The 21,720-nt window shown below is 41.1% G+C and overlaps 1 protein-coding gene across 2 annotated transcripts in view; it reads left to right on the top strand.

Moving 5' to 3' along the window:
* Window positions 1-18,767, top strand: part of znf574 (zinc finger protein 574) — a 23,936-nt gene extending 5,169 nt beyond the window's left edge. For both annotated transcript variants that reach the window (XM_005731827.1, XM_005731828.1), the window contains exons 2-10: window positions 1,680-1,837; window positions 6,160-7,342; window positions 7,432-7,646; window positions 8,146-8,325; window positions 8,580-8,674; window positions 10,689-10,783; window positions 15,727-15,875; window positions 16,132-16,419; window positions 17,807-18,767. In XM_005731827.1, the coding sequence (XP_005731884.1) occupies window positions 1,680-1,837; window positions 6,160-7,342; window positions 7,432-7,646; window positions 8,146-8,325; window positions 8,580-8,674; window positions 10,689-10,783; window positions 15,727-15,875; window positions 16,132-16,419; window positions 17,807-18,406 (2,963 nt within the window). In that variant the 3' untranslated portion in view covers window positions 18,407-18,767. The remainder of the gene's footprint in view (window positions 1-1,679; window positions 1,838-6,159; window positions 7,343-7,431; window positions 7,647-8,145; window positions 8,326-8,579; window positions 8,675-10,688; window positions 10,784-15,726; window positions 15,876-16,131; window positions 16,420-17,806) is intronic.
* Window positions 18,768-21,720: the final 2,953 nt, after the last annotated feature.

The following is a 21,720-nucleotide window of genomic DNA, read 5'->3' as shown; positions in this document are numbered from 1 at the left end:
CCCACACACACACACACACACACACACACACACTGTATTTATGTTCTAAGAGAAATAATTTAGTTGTTCTCTAAGGTATGATTTTAATAACTCATCTGCACAAGGCATTTTGTTGGGATTTCACCTGCCATGAACATAAATTTGACATCAGTGTGACTTGAAATTGGCCGCTTGATTAGTGCGCTTACAGTAAGAGATGTCATAGATGGTCGTATTCCTTGTGATGCTTCGTCCTTGAGGTCTACTGCAGAAAAGCAGCTATGGTTTAACACACAGTTCCCTCATGTGCTGATGCAGAATTATAGTCTTTTCACAGTAAATTTGGAAACAGTCCTCATGCACAGCTTTTGTCCACATCACATTTTCCATTATCCAGCGATCGAAAAGAAACTTCTTTTCAGTGTCTGACCACAATCCTCTGACAAGGTCTACAGGCTGTTTGTCATAAATTAGAAAAAATTAGTGCCAGAGTTATCTGTGCTAATAACCACAGGTTTATCTTTAAAATGAAAGAATCAATTTTAGTTGACTACGTCCTATCAGGATAGTTGCGGAGAGGCCGCACTGAAGATGTCTACAGCAGGTTGTTTGCTAAAGCAGTCACAGTTTCTTTAAAGAGTACTCTGGTTTGTTAGTGTTTTCTAAGGTTATTTCTCACTCAGAACGAACTTTCACATCCAGTGTATTGTATGTAGCTGCATTTTCATTAAATGTAGTAAAGAGTGCCAACGCTTTTGAACAGTTGGCCCTGCAGGCTGTGATCAGAGATCACTTACTGTAAATGGATAGTAACTTCATGTATTTGCTTGACACGCGTGGTTTCATTATGATTACCTTTAGGATGAATTAACATTGCATAATTATCAGCACCCTGACCTATATCAATACTTTGGCACTGGTGAGTCTGGTACCAGTACCAATTTATTACTGCTCTTAAGTCCCTATGCTTATTCATGAGATGTCTCATCAAAACAAAATCTAATTATATCGCCTGTATTAACCTTTATATTTCCTCGTTGTCTGCCAATTAAAATGATAAACCAGAAAGTGCGTTGTTGAATTGATGTGTTTCAGAGATAAACACGTGTGCCTCTCACTGGGTTTCTTTCATTTTGAAAGGTTTCTTTTTTTCCAAAGAGGAGCATTGCTTGTGGAGGTCTAAATGCTATCTTGTGAGTAGGAAGGCTTACAGACATAGTGTTTTGGTTATTACATTCGACAGGAGTGTGAGCTAGTCTGCACCACCAGTGGGTCCAATTACAGAACATATCTAATTGATGTTGGAGCTGAACACAAGCTCAGGCCGTGAAATGGCACAGAGACAGAGAGAAAGAGTTGGCAAGGTCTCCACCTGAGCAGCAACCTGCATGGTCAAAATAACAATTAGCTCGGCTCAGTGCATGGTGAGTCATCTTGGCAATCCCACAGTTTGCATACTGGCAATTGTGTCCAAGCTGCTGTGTTGATTAAATATGCAGACACTTCTTTTCATCAGAAGAGGGCAATGTTCACAACCAAACTCCAAATGTAAAGCACTTACAGATCTGTATAAGATTCACGTAGTGATGTTACTTATTCAAAGCATGCATTCGTTTTGAGAACTGTTGCACTTTTATCTACATCAGCTTGCATTGCTGCACTTCTCATGAAATGTTTTTTAATTTCTAATCCCCCTACAGCCATGGAGAATTCGTCCGTCTACATGTGCTTCCCCTGCTACCAGGAGTTTAACACCCTGGAAGAGGTCCTCAAGCACCAGTTGACATGCACTGCTGGCGATGAACCGCCAGACACATCTGGAACCAACGCCATCACCGTCCCGGTGCTGCAGACACAGGTGAGCGCTGACACAGTTGCCACTCCGCTGTTTTTGTCATGTGACTGTGATTTTTAGCTGGACAAAAAGGCGATTAACAACCTTAAATTATGACGGCGTGGCCTGAAATAACCATCTGTGTGATCACATAAAAGCCTCTGAATCATATCTGGAGAGTGACTTTGAAGTGACACGTTTAACTTTAGTCATAAATTCACAATGCACTGCTACTTATCAAAGTAATAGTGACCTTGGTGCGAGCACTTAAGATGGTGTTGTTTGTGATTATTTACTGACATATTTCAAGGTGCTGCTGCATATTAGTCTCTGATTTATGTGCACCCTGACATCATACCTTTAATCACAGAGTAACCAGTAAGTCTTTTTGAGTTAGTGGCAGAAAATTAGCTGTAATATAAGTTAACAATGCATTTGCGTTGTCATTTTTTCTTGTTTGCCCATAATGGACATTAAAATGAAGAGAATCTCAGTTCATGATGGTTTTCTATTACATATTTACTTTGGAGAAGAGAAAATTCTCCCCATTTTGGCTCTGGTTGTATTTTGACTGAATTAGGACTAGACCCCTAACCTTTACTGTTATGTACTCACAATAGTTGTGTGTTAAGGTAAGAAGATTATTAAACAGTTCAACTGCTTCCTGTCCAGTAATGAGAAAAGAACACATTTGCATGCTGTTCGTCTGAGTAATGAGTCACTACTCAGGGAGACGTGTGGTTGTGCGTTAAAAGTAGATTAAGAATAGACTGTTAAACTATTAATTCAAGCTTTTTATGTCAGAATGAACAACAAAACATGCTTTATAGTTTGAATAAGCTCTCACAGTCTGTACTTATCAGACTTGTAGGCTAAGCCCTGTTCTCAGTGTTGGTTTGTACAAGATTTTCTTTCTTTTTTTTAAAGACATATATTAGGTTATGTCAGTGGTTCCCAAACTTTTTTTGCTAGGCCCCCCTTTGTTTTACAAGACAAAATGTTCGCGCCCCCCGCACGCACACGCACAAACACATCCTCCAACCACACACACCCAAATTTTGCTCCATTGCAGTTTCTTTCACACTTCAAACATTTAGTAAAAAATTAAGCAAATACAAGTAATCTGCAATAGATGACAGGTAGTAATAAAATAAACTGCTAACTCTTTTACGCTACGTCCGCACCTACACGGGTATTTTTAAAAAACGCAGCTGTTTCATCCACACATAAACAGCGTTTCGAATCACCGAAAACAGGGATTTTTTAAAACTCCTTTTTTGCGTTTACGTGTGGACGAGGAATACAGAGTTCGTCACTATCACTATAAATACATTTTTCAAAAAATGCCTCTCTGTACAAAATGGGTTTAAAAACATAAACAACTGTGGGATGCTGTTTGTCCATGATTTGAACCGGGGGAACAAATCGTGGAAGGATCAACATGATATTATTTGTATCCCACTGTAACTTTACTGTATAAAGAGCTAACATCTCCAGAATGCCAGGAGTAGTTAGTCATTACAAGTGTTTGTGACCTAAAAATCAAGAATGTGGGATACTGTTTGTCCCTGATTTGAAAAGCCCAGCGCTGCTCACAGGGAAAACCAATTCTGCAGGGAAGACCTACCTTGGCACTTGTGCAGGAGAAACCAAAGGGAAGATATGCTTCACCATATTTTCTAGTCTTTGGCTTAGAATGAAGTTGGTTTGGAAACATATTCGGCAATGCTTCATCTCCTGCTTTGCGTTTCTGTGGGCGCCCCGTGCTAGCAGTGTCCAAGCGTTTTGTTTTTTTTCCCCGCTTTTCATACCGCGCCCCCCCTGCCATGGCTCTGCAGCCCCCACACTTTGGGAAGGTCTGGGTTATGTGATGCAGTAGCTGCAGGATTAAAAGAAAAATGTGCCAGAATTGGTTTATTTTTGAGATTTAATTGGATAAACCAGAGCAGAGGAAAGTGGAAGAAGAGGAGGACGTGCTGAAAGTGCCAGACCAGATTGAGATCCATGATGCTACATTTACATGTTATCCAATGAGGCTGGCTGAATCACCAGAGTGGTCCTCATGCTGCAGTAATAACGAACAGACTGTTTTCTTTTTGACCACCGTACCCTTTTGCTTCTGTGGGTGAGCTTTGCCATCTATGCCATTTTTTCACCTTAGTGTTTTCCTTCTGTATTGTTTCCTCTTGTATGTTAATACTGCTGTTGTTTTTATTCTTTGACTTGGCTTTTAGAGGGGTGCAGATATTTACATAATGCACTGTATTCACTATTTCTTACGGTGTGCTTTCAGGTTGGTAAATACTCTTTGGGAAAGCATTAGTCTTCTGAAAATGTGGTCTGAATTGCAGGGTTTGAAAGTTGCATAATGAAAAGAGTAATTCCATTTAACTTTGACATGTTGAGCTGAGTCTTGTGAAGTAGCTGCCACTTTTCTTTTTTATTATTTTCTTTTATTTGCCATTCCTGTGACAGCTTCAGAAAGCCCGCAGGGTTAAAAGCAGTCACTGCCCCTCGTTTAGCAGTAGGGCACGGCTGTCAAAGCTTGTGCCTGGACTTCCATCCTTACAGTCTTCACCATACGTCCATAAAGCGGCGGCGCTCATGACAGACAGATTGCATCCTGAGTCGCCAGCAGGAAGAAGAGCAGGAGAAATGCATCAGTCAGAGCAAAAAAACCCCAATAAATTAAAATAAATCCCCATAACTCAAATAAACATATTGCTCACATTTAACATCAGATGATATTTAGCGTTTTACTGCTTTTGTTTATGACACATTCAATTAATATTTTTTCTGTAGTAGGAAAAAAATACAAATTGTGCAAACTGCTTGAGCTTTACAGCACTGTGGATTTGTAGAGTAAATACAAGCAGGCATTATTGTAAAGATGTTTGTTTAAAGAGCACAAACACAAAACGATGCTATCATTTAAAATAAAAAGTCAGTGAAATTAGTTTTAAAATGTGAGTCAAAAGGCAGTTAATGGCAGCATGTGTATTTTTCTTTTTATTTATTACAACAAATGTATTATATGTTATATAATGTTTATGCACACTATCAAAACTACATTCCTAACTTGGGTATGGATGCAGGGCTTCCTGGTCGCGGTTTGCAGGATTGAGATTTGGGGAGTTTGGAGGCTGGGTCAGTGCCTTGAACTCTTTGCTGGAGAGATGTTTCTGCTATCTGGGAGGTACAGAAAGATTTCCTGGACGAAAACAACCCTCTTAAGGGACTTCCCCCCCCCCCCTCCTCCTGCCCACTAGGGTTTAAATAGCTGGCACGCTCCATGATTGGAACTAAAGAAGCCATTGGATGAGAGGCTAAACATCTTCAGGAAATTTTGAAAAGTCCAGTTGCTTTCTTTTCTAGCTCCTTAGACCTGGACTGTGTTTAGGTACCTCACATGTGTCACAGTACCATCCATGTGAGGGCTATGAACAGTCACTCTTAATTTGATTATTGAAGTTTAATTAAAACCAGATATTTGGTTGTAAAAATTCATAATTTTAAAACAAATTAGCACTGTCAGTGCCTTCTTTGTTTTCTGAGCCACCCAGCATTTGAAGCTTGATTTCTCCAACAAAAGTTGTTAAACCCAGCGTTGCTGTGTGGTTAGCGGAGCGCTATCCATCCATAGTACTGCATACTGTGTGAGTCAAAGTCACAACAGTGGGAATTTTGAATGAAAAATTAAGTGTTATTTTTGGCCACATTTGAAAGCACTGATCCACACGAATGCCAGAAGCCAAGGTTTCCCTGCAGGTCATTGATTTTAACGAGATGATCGATGTTACTCACTTTGCCTACCAGTGGGTTCAATGTTGTGGGTGATGGCTGCGTAGGTGTGTGTGTTGTGAAGCAGCTAGACCACATCTGAGGGTGGTCTTCAGTTCTCACACTCCAGAATACCACAACAAAGAAAATACAAATCATTACATGTGAGACATGTTGAACAGCTGTGATTGACAGCTCCAGATGCCTTTAACCCCGACCTTGATGCTCTGTTTTTATCATCCAAATGGGTGGAGGGCACGAAGGTAAGACCCTGTGGAGTGACCCTTGCAACCCTGATGGGCCTTTTGATTGTTATCAGCCAGGCTGAGGCCTTATCTTGGTTGTCTGGAGCTCTCAGGGGAACCTTGGCTCTAAGCACACACTGGTTTAATTGACCTGAGTACCCCAACACTGAATTCTCATCTTTCATCCTTTAGAAAGAATAAAACTGGAAAAAAGGAAAAAACCCAAAGCGTGTTGACTTGTTATTGCAACAAGTCGTTTTATTTGTATAAACAAAGATTTTAAAAAGTGTCTTTATTCTTTTTCCTTTCTTGTCTTTGCAGCAACATATAATAAATATATCAAAGACAGATGCACTCCCACAGATTGAAGTTCAAGCAGAAGAGCCGTCTGTGCAGGCTGTTGAAAGTGCTCCCCCTGAGGATGAAGTCAGCACATCGTCAGATCAGCCCAGGATCCTCTACCAGTGTGGGGATTGTGATGAACTTTTCAAAAGCCTTGTACTTTGGCAGCAGCACCGTAAAGAAGGGGCATGTCAGCAGTCTGACATGTCTGAGAACAAGTCAAAACCAGATTCAGAAACTATGCCAGAGACTTCCTCAATCCAGAGTGCAACCATACCTTTATATTCAGTCGCTGAATCCTCTTTCTCACAGCATGAAACTAACAAAAATATCAATTCAGATGCAGTTGAAAAAGCTTTGCATGAGCTGGAGCAGCAGGAAGGTACAGAGACCAATTCATCTCAGAGCTCTGATCCTCCCATTTCCGAGGTAGTTTCAGTCTCAAATCCAGATGAGTCGTCACCTAAGAGAAGAGGGGCAAACAAAAAGCCAAAGCCTGAACCTGTGCTCTTGTGCGTGGACTGCGGCTCATGCTTCGGCCTGGTGTCAGAACTAGTGGCTCACCGCAAGACCCAGCACGGCTTTGAGGAAGCTCTGCACCGCTGCTCCGTGTGTGGGGAAAGCTTTCTAAATACCACTCTCTTCCTCTACCACCGAAAACAGCACCGACAGAAGGGCGAGGAAAAGGCGGTAGAGGTTACCGAATTGACTTCAGAGGTTTTTACTCAGAGCAATGGCGCAGATCAGCAGGACCACGGTGCACCTTCTGCCTCCGCCAGTGTTGACGCCACTTTCACACAGCCCGAGCTGTTCGTGTGCACCCTTTGCCTTCAGAGCTTTAGCGACGAGGGAGGGCTGGTTACACATCGTAAGCAGAAGCACAACCTTAATGAGCCGCTACACACTTGTGCCCACTGTGATATGAGCTTCATGAACACCACCCAGTACCTGTATCATTGGCGGCAGCACCGCTTCATGCCAGTGACAGAGGTGGCTGATGGGGCAGAAGCTGTTGGTGAAACAGCCACCACCAAACCTCAGGATAGTCCACAGAGCACAAAGCGACTGCTTTCCTCACCTGGTTCGGCTGGTGAATCAGGTTCCCCCCTTCCTAAGAGAAGCAGGCCTTCCTTCAGGATCCTGAGTGCTAATGCACTCAAAGGTAAGTGAAATTCATTACTTTAAAACACAACTACAAGGCAGTAGTTGTTGTTGTTGTTTTTTTAACAAGAATTTTTGTTCTTTACTCAGGAAACAAGAGTTCAGATATTAAAGAAGAATTAGAGGCCAACACTGGTGCAGACTTGGACAACACCAATCACCCTCCGCCTGCCAAGCTGCTACAGGACTGGGCTCGAACACCACTCCCGCACGTGTGCCCGTACTGTGGCAAAACCTTCACGAGACGCGTCTTCCTCCGCACGCACGTCTACAGCCACACCGGAGAAAAACTTTTCACCTGCAAGGTGCCAATCAAACATTCAATCAGGGTGTCTCTGTCTCGAGTCTCGGGAATGACTTACATTTTTGTTGTGCAGAAGACTTTGATGAGATGATGTAATGCTGTGAAGTGAAGGCTGACATCTCCAGCCTCATTATGTTTGACAGATTCCTTGGTGTCTTTGCATAATGACGTCTGTTTAAAGTACAAAAGTAGAATCTGAGCAAATGTAGATATGAAAATGTTCACAAAAGTTTGGGCATCGCTGAGCAAGTCACAGGTTCAAGTAAAAAGAAGACGGCTTCTACAATATAGAACTGATGAGACGACAGGGAAATAAGTGTGTGTGTGTGTTTGGTAAATTTCTGAAACATTTCAAGAATTGTAATTCTCTTACCTCTTTTCATTTAAAAAATTGGGATATGTGACTCGCTCAGAGGTTTCCGTACTTCAACACGGCTTCATTTGCTTGCAAAAAGTGTTTAAAACTGTTGACACTAATTCTGGTTATTGTTTTTGTGAAGGTCTGCACAAAGTCCTTCACCAACTCGCAGAGCCTGCTGCGCCACAGCATGAGCCACACGGGCAACAAGCCCTTCAGCTGTGATGTCTGTGGCAAGAACTTCTCCCAGGCAGCCACCCTGAAGAGACACCAACGCATTCACACATCGACACTACCTCGCCGCAAGCGTGGCCGCAAACCGGTACCAGCTCCGCCATTTAATATTAATCACAATAGCTCTCTGATTGAGCATTTTATTTCAAAATCTTGTAAAATATCTTAATATTTGTAGATATTGTTGAATATTATTGATATTGGAAGTGATTTTGATAGTAGGTGAAATGGTAGATGATGTGTTCTGTAATAAAAAGCTAAATTTAAGTTTAAGTCACTGTGTGAGTATCTTGCTGGTGAAACCCTTTTTATCGATATTGATTGTTGTGTCTGTCAATGCAGGTGTGCAGTTTGGACAACGAAGGAGCTGCTCATCTCTTCCCTTGTCCTAACTGTCCTTCACGCTTCAACACTGAGGATCAACTCAACCATCACAAGTAATAACACTTTTTTTCTGACGTTATTTTTTTACTTTCGGCACCTTGTATTTTGCTGGTGTTGGTGGAAATAACTAGAACGTGTCAATATTCAATCAAATTCAAAATCTGTTTACCGCATAACTACATTAGAATTACATTTGCAAACAGAAGGCAGGACAGGATTTAGATAAACCTCCCTCCCTCTTGCCGGGAGCTGTAGCAGCTGAGCCGTGTCCGACCACTGAGCAAGACCTTTAAGCTGTGTAGCAAACACACTGAGATGTCTGTGTGCCCTTGAGCCACATATGATTGACAGACGCAGGCCCAGTAAATTAAGATGAGAACGATAACTGCACAGAACAGGAGAAAGAGCCTGGTCATGTCCTACCTGGCTGAACAAGGGGGATAGAATGTACACTACAGAGTGTGTGTGTGTGTGTGTGTGTGTGTGTGTGTGTGTGTGTGTGTGTGTGTGTGAGTATAATATTGACTTAACATGATCTAGTGTGCTAAGTACTATTGTCACTATTTCTTCCTCATTAAACCCAAAGACTTCACCAAAATGTAATCATTTTAAGTCTTTTAATTATCTTGATGTTACGTAAAACACTGAAATGGTTACTGTTACAATATCTAGGAGGAAAAAATCGACATAATTGTGGGAGATTAATAAATTATTATTTTGGTGAACAGGAACATGTGGAAAATGTGGAGGGGCAGAAAAGGCTCATCTCATTGTCTTGATGACATCCTCGAGTTCACTGGTTTCTGTGAAAAACTCTTTAAAACCTGAACGATCTCATTTTGAAACGGTGTTAACTCAAGGTTCTTTACTACCTTTATCCTGAGCTTTAAACTGCAACGCACACTCTTTATGAGGACACACAATACTAAGACCTTGAGTTAAGATTGTGGGTTAGTTTTTTTTATTTTTTATTTTTTAAATGAATTACATTTTTTTAATATTCCCAAGCTCAGAAATAAACCTTTACACATAAAAAGATATTTGGTTTCCTTTTAGAGAAGATGAAAGTATCAAACTTCTCCTGAAGCTTCCAGCAAGAAACCAAATAAGAGTATTTCCAAAGTGGTAGAGAGGAGAGTACGGACGTCTTAGATGTTTACGGAATCTGCAGCATACAAATGTGTCTCATTTGCATGTAAAATGATTCAACATTGAGCTCATTTTCTGCTGATTGAAATATTGATGAATCAACAGGGTTTAAATTAGGTGTCAGTGTACATCTAATTTAAACCCTGATACTTTACGTGTGACGTGACCCCTGCTCATCAAAGAACATCTGTCTTGGAGGGGGCGACCCTGACGGGGATTTTAATCCTTCTATCTGGCTCGAGGTCAACTGTCCCTGAAATATTGAATTCTCTTGTCATTTAACAGGGAACAGAAAGACTCTGGCCTTGGATGGTCTTTGCGCATGACCTCTAGCTTCCAATTTTACTTTGAATTAGTCATGTGGTGGATTAATACAGATATTTGTTTGTATGTAATATTTAGCAAAGTTGTGGAAACTGAAACATCATCCCTGCTTGTTCTGATTACGAGAAGCTGCACGCACAGCAAAGAAGTGTTTTTTTTGTTTTCTCCTTGTAAAAACAGGTCTGATGCAGGAGTAGGTGAATACATCCTAGCAGTTCTCTCCTCCCCTAAGGCTATACTCAGTGTAACGTTATGCAGAGGATAAATATAGTCTTTCATGTCTAACCCTGACGCCTCCCAGTTTACTGCTGTTCTTTTATCTCCGGTTGTTTGTACACTACGCCGGTACCCCTCATTTGACCTGACGTACAGCTAAGTACATACGAGGTGGCAGATTAAGACCATAACATGACTTTAATTACACACTTTTATGTGTCTCTGAATTAGGACTGCTTAAGTATTTATATTGGGAGCTATAATTGTTATATATGTATGTTATATATGTTTATGTCCTTGGCCTATGATTTCAATGTTTTTGGCTCTATTTGAATGTAGCATTAAAAAAAATCTGTTAATACTTCTGTGTTTGAACAGATTGTTGCACACCAGCCACCCCTTCCCTTGCGGCGAATGTGGAGAGGCCTTCAAACGTAGGAAAGACCTGGACCTGCACTCCCTCATACATCAGGGTAAGAGTTCAAGACTTGGACTTGTATTTTATATTTTTATAGTTAGCAAGCAGTAGTCCGATTTTCTTTGATATTGATTTTGGTGTCCATTATTCTGACCTTATTCTTTGCCCGAGTTCTTGCACTGCGTCATGTGTTAATCTTACTTCCATCAAAGAGGAAGAGAAAAAGTTTTTTGTTTTTTGTTTTTTAAATCAGCAAGCATTGATTCAATGAGAACTGAAGAAGCTAATGAAAAACAAAACTGCCATTCGTTTATTCATCACGACACGTTTTACCTGAAAACTTTCTGGACTACAAGATAGCTGTAATAAATCATGGATTTTTCTGGAGAGGAGAACAAGTGAGTCTGTTTTATTATTGTTTAGTTATTTACTAATAGCTAGCAAGCTAATGCCAGAAGGGCTTCTCCTGGGTCTTAAGATAAATGCCTCCTTGAACAGAATAAATTGTAGTGATAGTCAAAGCTTTTGCTTTATATAATTACTATCAGCATCTTTTAGACACACCAGATATCGATATTGGTAGTAATGCTAATACACAGCTTTTATGCCAATTTGGCAAATGATATGCTTCTGTACACATTTTGAGCATTGTGTAAGAACGATAATCAAATGTCTATTTTGGAGATTTGGAACCCAAATTTAAAGATGCACAAGATGATGATAGTGGTCACACTTTACTGCTTAATGCCCCTGAGGTCCACCACACAGGACACTTTGTATCATCTTATTACTGTGTGACCTCTATCCAGCTTTCACTTGTTGGCTCAGTCTTTAGCCTTCGTATAGTTTTATCATGTTCAGCAGCTTTTTATGACCCTATAGCTCAAGCTCAACTTGCTCCAGGAATTTAATATGTATATATTGTATTTTTTTGAATAGGTGAAAACAGAATAGTAGCATAGCAGATGTTAGGGAGAAGGTGCTATGTCCCATTGTTTACTAAGGACACAATAGTTGAAACTGACCCAGTGTTTCATAGATTACTGTCCTGTCAAAAAAAGGATAATTGACTTGTCGGAAATCAGTCTGCAGAAGCCCTGAAAGGCTCTACTCCAGAGGAGAATATCATAGTCATTACTACGGTCAGAACACAGTTAACTGTGTAGTTGTCATTGCACCTTGTAGCTTGATAGCATTCATCTCGGAAACACCTGAAAATACTTTCCGAGGCGCTGCCAGTCAATCATACTCCCGACAGGGAGGAAATACTGAGAACCTGTGCTGTTCTGTGTAACCTAAGAGAAGATGTCATTCACAAAGAAGCAGAATGAGACGCTGAAATGTCCTCTACCAATGCATAGCTTTAAAACTAACATTATATTAAAATAAAATCAATGAAATCCCTTTATATGAGATTCTGACAAAATATTTCCAATAAGTGGGTAGAGCCAAACCCGCTTGGCATCTTTAGTTAAAGGAAAGGGACACAGCACTGCCACCTTCTGGTATGATTTAACTAATTGTATATCTTTATTCTTACTCTGACCATGAGTTAATGTTTGCCAATGTGTGTAAATAAATAGAATTAATCATTTTCATGTGATTATTTTATAACAATTTGAGAAATGGGTCATTTTAAATAAGTAATTTCTTTTACAATCCCCTAATATTAGGAAAACAAAAGCCATCTCACACCATTTATTGTACTATTACAAATGTTTTAAGTCTGGTTGGCATGTTTACAGTTTACAAATTTTTCTGGGTTTAGTTGTGACATAATTTAAACCCCTCTCGTTTCTGCCCACGGGCGGCTCATCAATAACGCGTCAAAAGATATTGCATCAAAAGTACTCGTCATAGGGCATATTGATAAGAAACTGTTGAGCATGACTTTGAAGCAAAAATTTGTCAGTTTGGAACATGCCAAGCTGAACGTGTTAGTTGCTCATAATGACGCAATGATATTCTGGACAGTTTGCTCTGTTCATCCTCTGACACATCATGCGTGTGTCGTCAGCGTCTTGAGCAGCTGGTACCAGCAGACCACTACCATGGCAACATTATGGGCTGCATTTGAGATTATATATGTGGGTGATATTTGTGCTTCAGGTCAACGTTACACACTTTTGTTCGGTTCACTGCTCATTTGGACGAGACTGTTCTTTTGTCCTTTTTGGCGAGACTCACCTGCACTTGAGTGCTTGTGGTCAGACTTCAGTTCACTATCATACTGACTAAAGGGGAAAGAAATGCTATGTCTATAAGAAGAAGACGAACAAAGTACAACACTTGGTTTTCCCAACTTGCAGTTGGGCATGGTGAAGATCGAGAGGATGACTATGGGTATGCTACTGCAAACAGGTCTTTGCATATTTCATCAGAGGTCATCTGTCTTAAAAGTGTGATAGGTTGCTTTGGTCAGGATACTCAGGGACATGATGTCCCTCTTGGTGTCACGGAGCCTCCTACACTACAGGTATTACAAAGTGATTGAGGATATGTGTGTGATTTTTGCATGTCACTGTTTGTGCTGTTGGATGTGAATGTTTATTGTTGACATCTACGTTAGCTAGCAACAAACTGGATAAATGCATACACTTCTGTCTGAACTGGAGATTAAAAAAAAAAAAAAAAAGTGGCAGGGCACCATAAGGTGAACACAGTGTCCCATATCCTTACTTTATTTCCAAAGTTTTACTATTTATCATTGAAGGGGTTTTAAATTGTGGTGGAGATGCCGAGAACCCAGCTGTTTACATATCTTGTTGTAATAGAAAAACTAGAGATGATTTTCTGAATGATTGTAGAATGATGCAGATTCAGCCAAAAATGGCTCTAACCATTTGCTTGTTGTTAATTTACAAAAATATGCCTATGGTGTATGCGTTCTTCAGTGCATTAGGTCAATGACTTTCTATTGATTAGCGTGCCATGTGGAGTGGAGGAGCAAGGTGGAGGCAAATGAATTGGGTCAACATGTTGACACTTCATCTTAATCAGGGGGTGTTGGCACACCAACTTCATTAGTTACGCTTGATAAGTCAGCGTGCGGCAGAGGTCAGAGGTACAGGGCTCCTCTGAGAAAAATGTTTGGAGAGATTGATCTATTGATCCATCCACGGCCATAGGCTGAGATTGCCCTCGTTAAAGGTTTAATTAGACGTTTTCGATAGGGAGCAGAGTGGATCTCCCCCACTGGGACAGACTGTACAGATGGTTAGCAAATTGCAAGTTATTGGCATGACGTCCTATGGACTTAATGATGAACCATCAGTGTCAGCAGTTTCCCAACCAGATTTTTGAAAGCTATCCAGGGAGCGAGGAAGTTTGGTTTACTTTGGTTGTGATGAATCAGTTAGATGATGAATGATCTAATTGACACAATTTTGCAGTTTTATAATGTTGTATAGCTCAAATAGGTAACAAGTTAATCACGGAAATTAATAACTGATTAACCAATAAATAATAACAGCTTTTATATATTAAACAAGAAATGAAATGCTCATTAAAAGTATGTTTGACTGTGCGACCAGTTGACTTGATCTGTAAATGTTGTTCCAGTCACTAGTCGGCAACAGCAATACTAGTTGGTTAAACATATGAATTTTTTTTTATCATTTTCATCTTAGATGTTATGCAGCTAGCTGGAGCTGCAGCTCTGGGAGATGGCAACACCCCATTGTGTGATGGGAAGTTGTAAATAAGCGACGAGTACAGTTCTGCTGTACCTTTTGCAGTTTTATGTTGGCTGTTTCAAAATGAAAAGCAATCTGGCATATGACAACTCAACCACATTCTGCACACCTGAATAAAAAAGGCTGGTGGCGGTGCTAATGTCAGCCACACTTGGGAAATTAATGTGACGTGACTCTGTGTGCAGCAAGTGTGAATATGTGCCACAAATTGGCACACATTTGGGCATCATTTAAAATACTATTTGGTTATCAAATAATGGGATTAAAGGTTTCAAATAGCTCTTGAATACATGCAGTATTTGTGCAGGCAGCATTTGACCTCATCCATTAGATTGCTCCCTTTTGACTGTTATCTGAGTGTGTTTTAATAGACTTGACTAGACAATTAATTTCATTTACATTTCTTCTCTCACTCAATCAGCTAGTGCATTAGTCGCTGGAAACATCCCTAATGAAAAGTTCTCAGAGCCCAAGATAAACTAATCAAATTGCTTATGTAACACTCCAAAAGCAAATAATTTTTAATATAGGGTGATGTAAATGTAAAAAATGTTGAAATGCACTCTGATAATTTTTTGAATTTCTATTCACAGGCATGATTGTGATACCTTACGTAGCTTTTCTACAAGTCTGATTACTATACTGATATCAACCATTCCCCTGAAGCGTAACGTTTCTATACTTGGCTTTAAAGTCTTCAGGATCATTTTTATCTTGTAGTAGCATAACATTAAACAGTCAGTGACCCACTGACTTGATGAATGCACTAAAAGTTAATAAACTGTTCTTCAAAATGATATTGATAAAGTAACTCTGTTTGATGGGGATCGGTTACATCTGGCCAGTACTCAATATGTTTAATGAGATCCACCTTGATGTCATCCTGGTGATGCAAAGAGCAGCAGCTTGTCACAGCTGGGCTCAATAAATGTTAGTCGCTTTTGTTGTCTTTGTGAATCATTATAAAAAGGGCCGCTGGTCATTTTTTAATAGGTGAGCTAAATGACGGGTTGTTTTTGGACTCTTTGCAACAACTCATGTTTTGCATCTTTTGGCACCGATTTGCCAATTTGAATCATAAACGGTAAACAGAGGCCACATTATTTGTTGACTCTGGCTGCGGCGGATTGTTTGGCCACTGTTGCCGATTCTGTATGTACCACCTGTCACTGCGCGATTGCTGGCCCAACATCAGGCAGTCGGCAAGCTCAAACCAGCCATCAGATTTCAACACGGCCATTAGCGTGTAGTATGACGAGAAATTATGACCATCTGTCTAAAATCCGACACTGTTCCATTACAGACAAGCAGCCAGCGACATGCCCTCACTGCTCATCCCAGTTTATCAACCAATCAGTGCTGGAAATCCATCTCCAGCGTTGTCCTACTACCGAAGAGGAGAAGAATACCGGTCGTGGGAGGGGCCAGGGCCGAGGACGCTGCACTGGACAGGTTGGAGACATGAAGAAATTTTTTAAAGAGAGGATGTGAGCCAGAGTGTGATTTGTTTTTTTCCAATCGAATAGCTGACGGGGTTAGTGAGGGAGTGGCGATGTGTCTCACGGTCCACATTTGGAGTTGGATTGTGACATCGTACTTTAAATAAGTAGACAAAAATTTAGATAATGACGACACCGTTTCTGTCAATTCATTCTGGTTTGTCTCCCTCTCGTCTCCTTTCCCTTCCTTTTCTTTATTCCTCCCTCAGATTGAGTGTGACCTTTGTGGACACCGTTGCATGACCCAAGAGGGCCTCGACCTTCATCGTTTATCCCACACAGGCCAGACACCTCTCAAATGCCCAGTGAGGCCATGCCGCCGCCGATTTATCTCTAACAGTGCCCTGGAGGAGCATGTGCTGGCGCATTTTCAAGGAACGCTCAGCAAGTCCAAAAACCGACCCCGCTTCCGTTGTCAGATTTGCCACAAGGAATTTGCCTATAATTCCACCTTCAACGTTCATATGAGGACACACACTGATGAGAGGCCCTTTGAGGTAAGAAGCACCGTGGCGTGTACTTGTGTAAAGGTAGTTTCTTTCAGTCTTAAGAATCCTATTTCTCTCTCTTTATACAAGGTCTTGAAATCTTTTAAACACCTGTATTTCAAAATTAAACTGAGAGAGAGCTGCCTCATCCCCATCCACGGTCACACCCGCTCATAGCTGCGGCCATCTCTCTGGTTCCGGACCATGGCCATTTGTGCAGAGTGTGTCCTGCGGGTGTTTTCTCCCTCTCTGTGTACCTGTGATTAATGGCAGGGCTGAGTTAGGGCCTGTCAGCTCCCCTCTGTGCCTGTTACTATTCTGGGATTCTCTCCCTCTCTCTCTGCTGCTCTGGTGACGAGGCAGGACATCAACTATAGACCCACCCAAGCCCATCTCAGCTTTAGAAATTGATTTAATATTTGTGGCTTCGCTTTGAGCCATGATCTATCAGGCAGGCTAAGGACTGCGGTTCAAGGAGCACCGGTTCTCAAACACAGAGGCAGTTACGGGGATACATTTTAATTTATATCAAATATACCTTGTGTTCCTGGAGGAACATATGTGTTTGCTCAGTTTATAAAGAGCAAACTTCACAGGAAAAGTAATTATATTAGAGTGTATTTCACAGAGATACTGAAACTGCAGATCTGTCAATAGGGATTGCAATTTCAATCTGAGTGTCCCCAGTGGGAATCAAAGCAAAGCTCAATACTGTTACTCCTCTGTAGTGCTTCAGGTTTAATCATCTATCTACTTTTATTTCATTGTCTGCGCTCATTTGGGAGTGAACAGAACAAATGTTGGTGTTGCAGGAATGATGCCGTTGAACTGTTGATTACTAAAATGATTATTTAGAAAAGTCAAGCTCTTAGATCACTGCTAATATTTTTTCTGTTGTGTAACTCTGTGTAATTTATTACACTCCCCTTACACGCAGAGCTGCAGGGTTTAGTCAAATCGATTATTTCAGCGACAGAATGTTCATCATTAGCCTGTGACGAAGCTGAAAATGACAAATGTTCTCTGGCTTCTGCTTCTTATTTGCTGGTTTTTCAGCTTTTGTCAGGTAAAATACGATATTTGAAGACGTATTTCCTTCATTTTTTTTTTTATCTGGTGTGTGGATGTCTTATTGACCAAACAATTAATTGCTTGTGTGGGACTGATGATGATGATATCTTTGTATTGCTCTGTATTTGTCCTTCCCCCTCTGTCTTCCCTATCCCATTTTCTTTCTGCTCTTTCTGTGTCTCAGCCAGGAGTGCTGCATCTGCAGAAAAATGTAAAGAGAGGTTTTAGGAATTAATTGCAGTTGAGTTTGTGTGCCGCCAGAGTTGTGAACTTAACTTTCTCGCCTCTCTCTCACCTTTTCCCCTCTTCTCTGTTCTTCCACCAGTGCGCCACATGTGGTAAGCGCTTCCGCCAGCTGCCCCATCTGCAGGATCACGAGCGCATCCACAGCGGCGTGCGGCCTTTCTGCTGCTGGATTTGCGGCAAGAGTTTCAGCGTCGCCGCTCGTCTCACCGAGCACGCCCGCACCCACAGCGGCGAGAAGCCTTACCCTTGCCCTCACTGTCCCGCTGCCTTTCGGTCTCGTTCCAACCTGGATAAACACATCCGACTTCACGGGGACCTGCCTCCGGAAACAGCGGAGCAGGTGGTTAATGCAGCTGAAGCTGCTCAGGTCCAGAAGGTGCTGGAGGGAGCCAAAGCACTGTCATCTTTGGCCACCATGGAAGAGGTCGAATCTGGCTCTGTGCAGACCATTTACGTGCTGCAGGGAGCTGAAGGGGCTACCGAGACCGTAATGATCCCATCCGATCAACTCAGCAGTTTAGAGGGAGCGTCGCAGGTTGTCATTCTGCCCTCCTCTGTACTGGGAACTCAGGCCATCACTGTTCCCACCATCACAATGGACGGCAGTGAAATCACCATGGTGGAGACGAGCCAGTCACCACAGCATACCATTGAGTTCATTATGGAGGAGACTGTTTGAAGGTAGCTTAGGAAATCGTGGACAACAAGGACATGAAAAACACTGAATGATTAATCGCTAATATAGACTGCTGGTGATCTAAATATTTTGACAGATGAAGCCAATACCCTGTACGTTTATTGTCTGGCAGATTTCCAAGAGAGTTTAAGCAAAACTCCCCACCTGTTTAATAAGTTTTCTTGAGCAGACAAGTGAATTTATGACATAGAGGAGACATTGAGCGGAACACTCACACGCTAAATTAGCTTTTCAGACTAATAGAACTGATTGTGTGCATTTACTGCCCCTGTTTATTAGGGGACGGCGTGGTTGCCTATGAAGTGTTCTCTGCTTTCTTTATAATAAAACGTTTGAGCATTCACTCTTGTGAGCGTCGATTATTTCATTAGGTGGATGACAAGAGGGCATTGCCCCCGTCTCATCAGATGGGACAGACTTTATAGGTCCTGCTGTAAATTGGCACCTCAGCCAACATTAGGAAGTAGCTTGAGCTGAGAAACATAAAGACCCGCTCAGCAGCAGTCGCTGTCGAGATTTTGAAACCGCTGTTTCTTTCTGTCTCACACACACACACACACAGACACACACTGATGTTAGCGAATGGCACAGCGAAGCAGAGTAATGTGTGTAGATCAAGTCTAATGCTCCAATAATTTGTAGGACATTACGTTATTGATTTGTTTTGTGTTGTAATTAAATACAATAATAATAGGGATACGGCGAGATTCATGATGATTTAACTGAAGTACAGCATTATGCAGTGGCAAGTTGTGTAATGAAATTATCCAGCACTTGCTGTATAGTTATCAAAAATAATGATCCTATTTGTGTCTGAATTGGAAGAGGCATAATGTGATATAAGTTTTGCCAGCGCTGCAGTAGCCCATTATAGGCTTCTAAAGTGCAGTTTATGGCTGTCTCCCACCCAGTGATTGCTGACAGGGGGGTTTGAGACCACATACACGCAGAGGCACTCAGTCTTAGTTTGTTTTCATGTCATAGAGGCAGAAATGCTGATGATTGTGCGGGTAACTGAAATGGGGAAATGGCAGCATTTCTGCAGAGTGAGACGCACATCAGGAAATAGAGGGCTCCTGAGGAGCAAAAAGAAGCCGGTGCCAAAACTTGAGGAGCTTTTCGCTGCTTTTTTTGAGACACTCAAAAGCCTGTGAGTCAATAAATACATGGTTTTTTTCCCTCTTCCTGGCAAATCATGAGAGCTGATATTCTGGTGGAGTGCCATTTATTATACCTGCTGCTTGACATTGAAACAAAAACACACAAACACGCAGACATAATGAAATTGTTGATGCTGGCGGGGAAATCATGAGACCGGTGAGGCACACTAACTGCAGCGCGAATGTCTTTTTGATCTGTGGAAGACGGTATGTCATCAGTAGATCAGACTTAATCTTTTCATGGTTTTTAATTTAATCCTAGTCATTTAGAAAAAAGTAAAAGTAATTTAATCCCTACTTGTCTGTAGTTTAATGAGGTTTCTCATGCAGTGCAGTTTCTTGCAGTTATGCTAACTACTAAAAAACCTACAGTACTGTCTCTTTATATTTTGTCTTGGAAATGGAAAACGGGTGCAGTAGTTTACTGAAGAACTGAGTTTGTGCATTTCAGTGAATTGCCCAGGAGTTTTTTGCCACCTCTGTACATACTGATGATGATTTAAACAAAAAAATGTGATTAATTGCTTCACAAAATAACTCCTAAGTCTGTTATGTGTAGTTGGAACACTGTTTCATCCCTTAAGTTAGGAGGCTTCAGTGAAGGATCAACTGAAGGTCCGCATCAATTTATTTCTGTTTTTTAAGGACATAACTTTCATATTCTCTTCTCCACTTACCCAGTTCTCAAGTTTTAAGGTTCCACTGCTCAATAGTTGGGTTTTTTTGTTGTTATTTTAGCAGCTCTTTGAGAATCAACTTCTTGGTCCAGAAATAGACTTTTATGTCAAACTTTGCTATGTTTGGCTTTTTTCTGTAGATTTAACTGAATAAATGAGAACAAATGTGGTTTTTTGCAGCAGGCTGCTAGTAACAAAGAGCCTAAAGACACAATTTAAAACTGGTTGTTTGCCAAGTTGTCTGTTATGTGTAGACACGATTCTGGTTCATCCCTTGAGTTATGTGCCTTTTTATGTTTGAATGATTCATAGGTCAGTGTTAAGTGGCTTAAAAAGTAAACATTCCTCTGAAAATGGGACAAAGGCTGGACTGAAAATGAGTCGGAAATGTCCAAGGCAACATTCAAAGTCAAGATCGCCTTAAAAAGTAAAAGTAGAAGAAAGCCTGGCTCATGAAATCGGGTGAATATGAAGAGGTAAAGAGTGGCTCAAGTCTTTTGCAAAGTGCTACAGAGTGAATGTGCAAATGCGGCTGAAACGAGCTGCACTCATTAAAACTATTTACTATAATAGGAGAGTGATCAGATCTTCCATTGTCAAGTAGATTACAGTGTTTATGAAAATGGAGCGTTTAAAATAATCGGCATACAGAAATAGATCTAGTGTTTAAAAAATAACCGCTCATTAAAATGGTGAGATGTTCAGTCATAGCATCGATCGGAGGAGATATAACATTTATAAAATCGAGTTGAGTTTATCCATCCATCTATCTAGCTGTCTGTCTGTCTCAGGCAGCACAGTAACTGATTTTTGTGTACACTATAGTAATATTATGTTAATATTCTTGCAAGTGCTGTGGTGATTTTTGCAATTATGTTTTAAAATTAATCTTGTATAAGCTATTAAAGCAGGGAGAGATAAGGGCCTTTTCTTAATTTTAATACAAGCAAATGAAATGCTGCAACTATGCAGCCACATAACCGACATATTCACGAGTGTCCTCATTGCAAACAAAACAGCCCGAAACGAGCACACGCAGTAGCTTCTCTCACCGTGGGCATCCCTTTGATTCCCACTTCTGCTTGTATCATAAACACTAAAAATACCTAAGTGACCCTCTGGAGAGGATGTGCATGTTCAGCTTTTAGCTCGGAGCAGCAAACTCGCTGACATCACAGTGTCCCGAGCAGGTGGAGGACGCCACGAGCGCTGTTCCTGGCTTTCATCTCCAGGTAAGCGCAGCACTGCAGCTACCGAGTCAATATGGAGTTTTTAAGTGTGGCCTAAAAAGTAAAAGCAGTCAGCAATATTTGGAGTACTTTTTCCATTAGAGGCAAGCGAGTGAGCTTTATATGTGTTACCTTTAAACATTTTAGTATGACGTGTGCAGGTAACTCCTGCCAGGTGTTTTAACCGTGTCTCACTTTTCCAGCTAACCTTTTAGCTAGCTGCTGTTCCA

Source organism: Pundamilia nyererei, unplaced genomic scaffold (assembly GCF_000239375.1).
Source record: "Pundamilia nyererei isolate P.nyererei 1_Seehausen unplaced genomic scaffold, PunNye1.0 scaffold00045, whole genome shotgun sequence".
Lineage (NCBI taxonomy): Eukaryota > Metazoa > Chordata > Actinopteri > Cichliformes > Cichlidae > Pundamilia > Pundamilia nyererei.
Note: the sequence above shows the minus strand (reverse complement) of the source record. Positions and strands in the feature narration are given on the sequence as shown.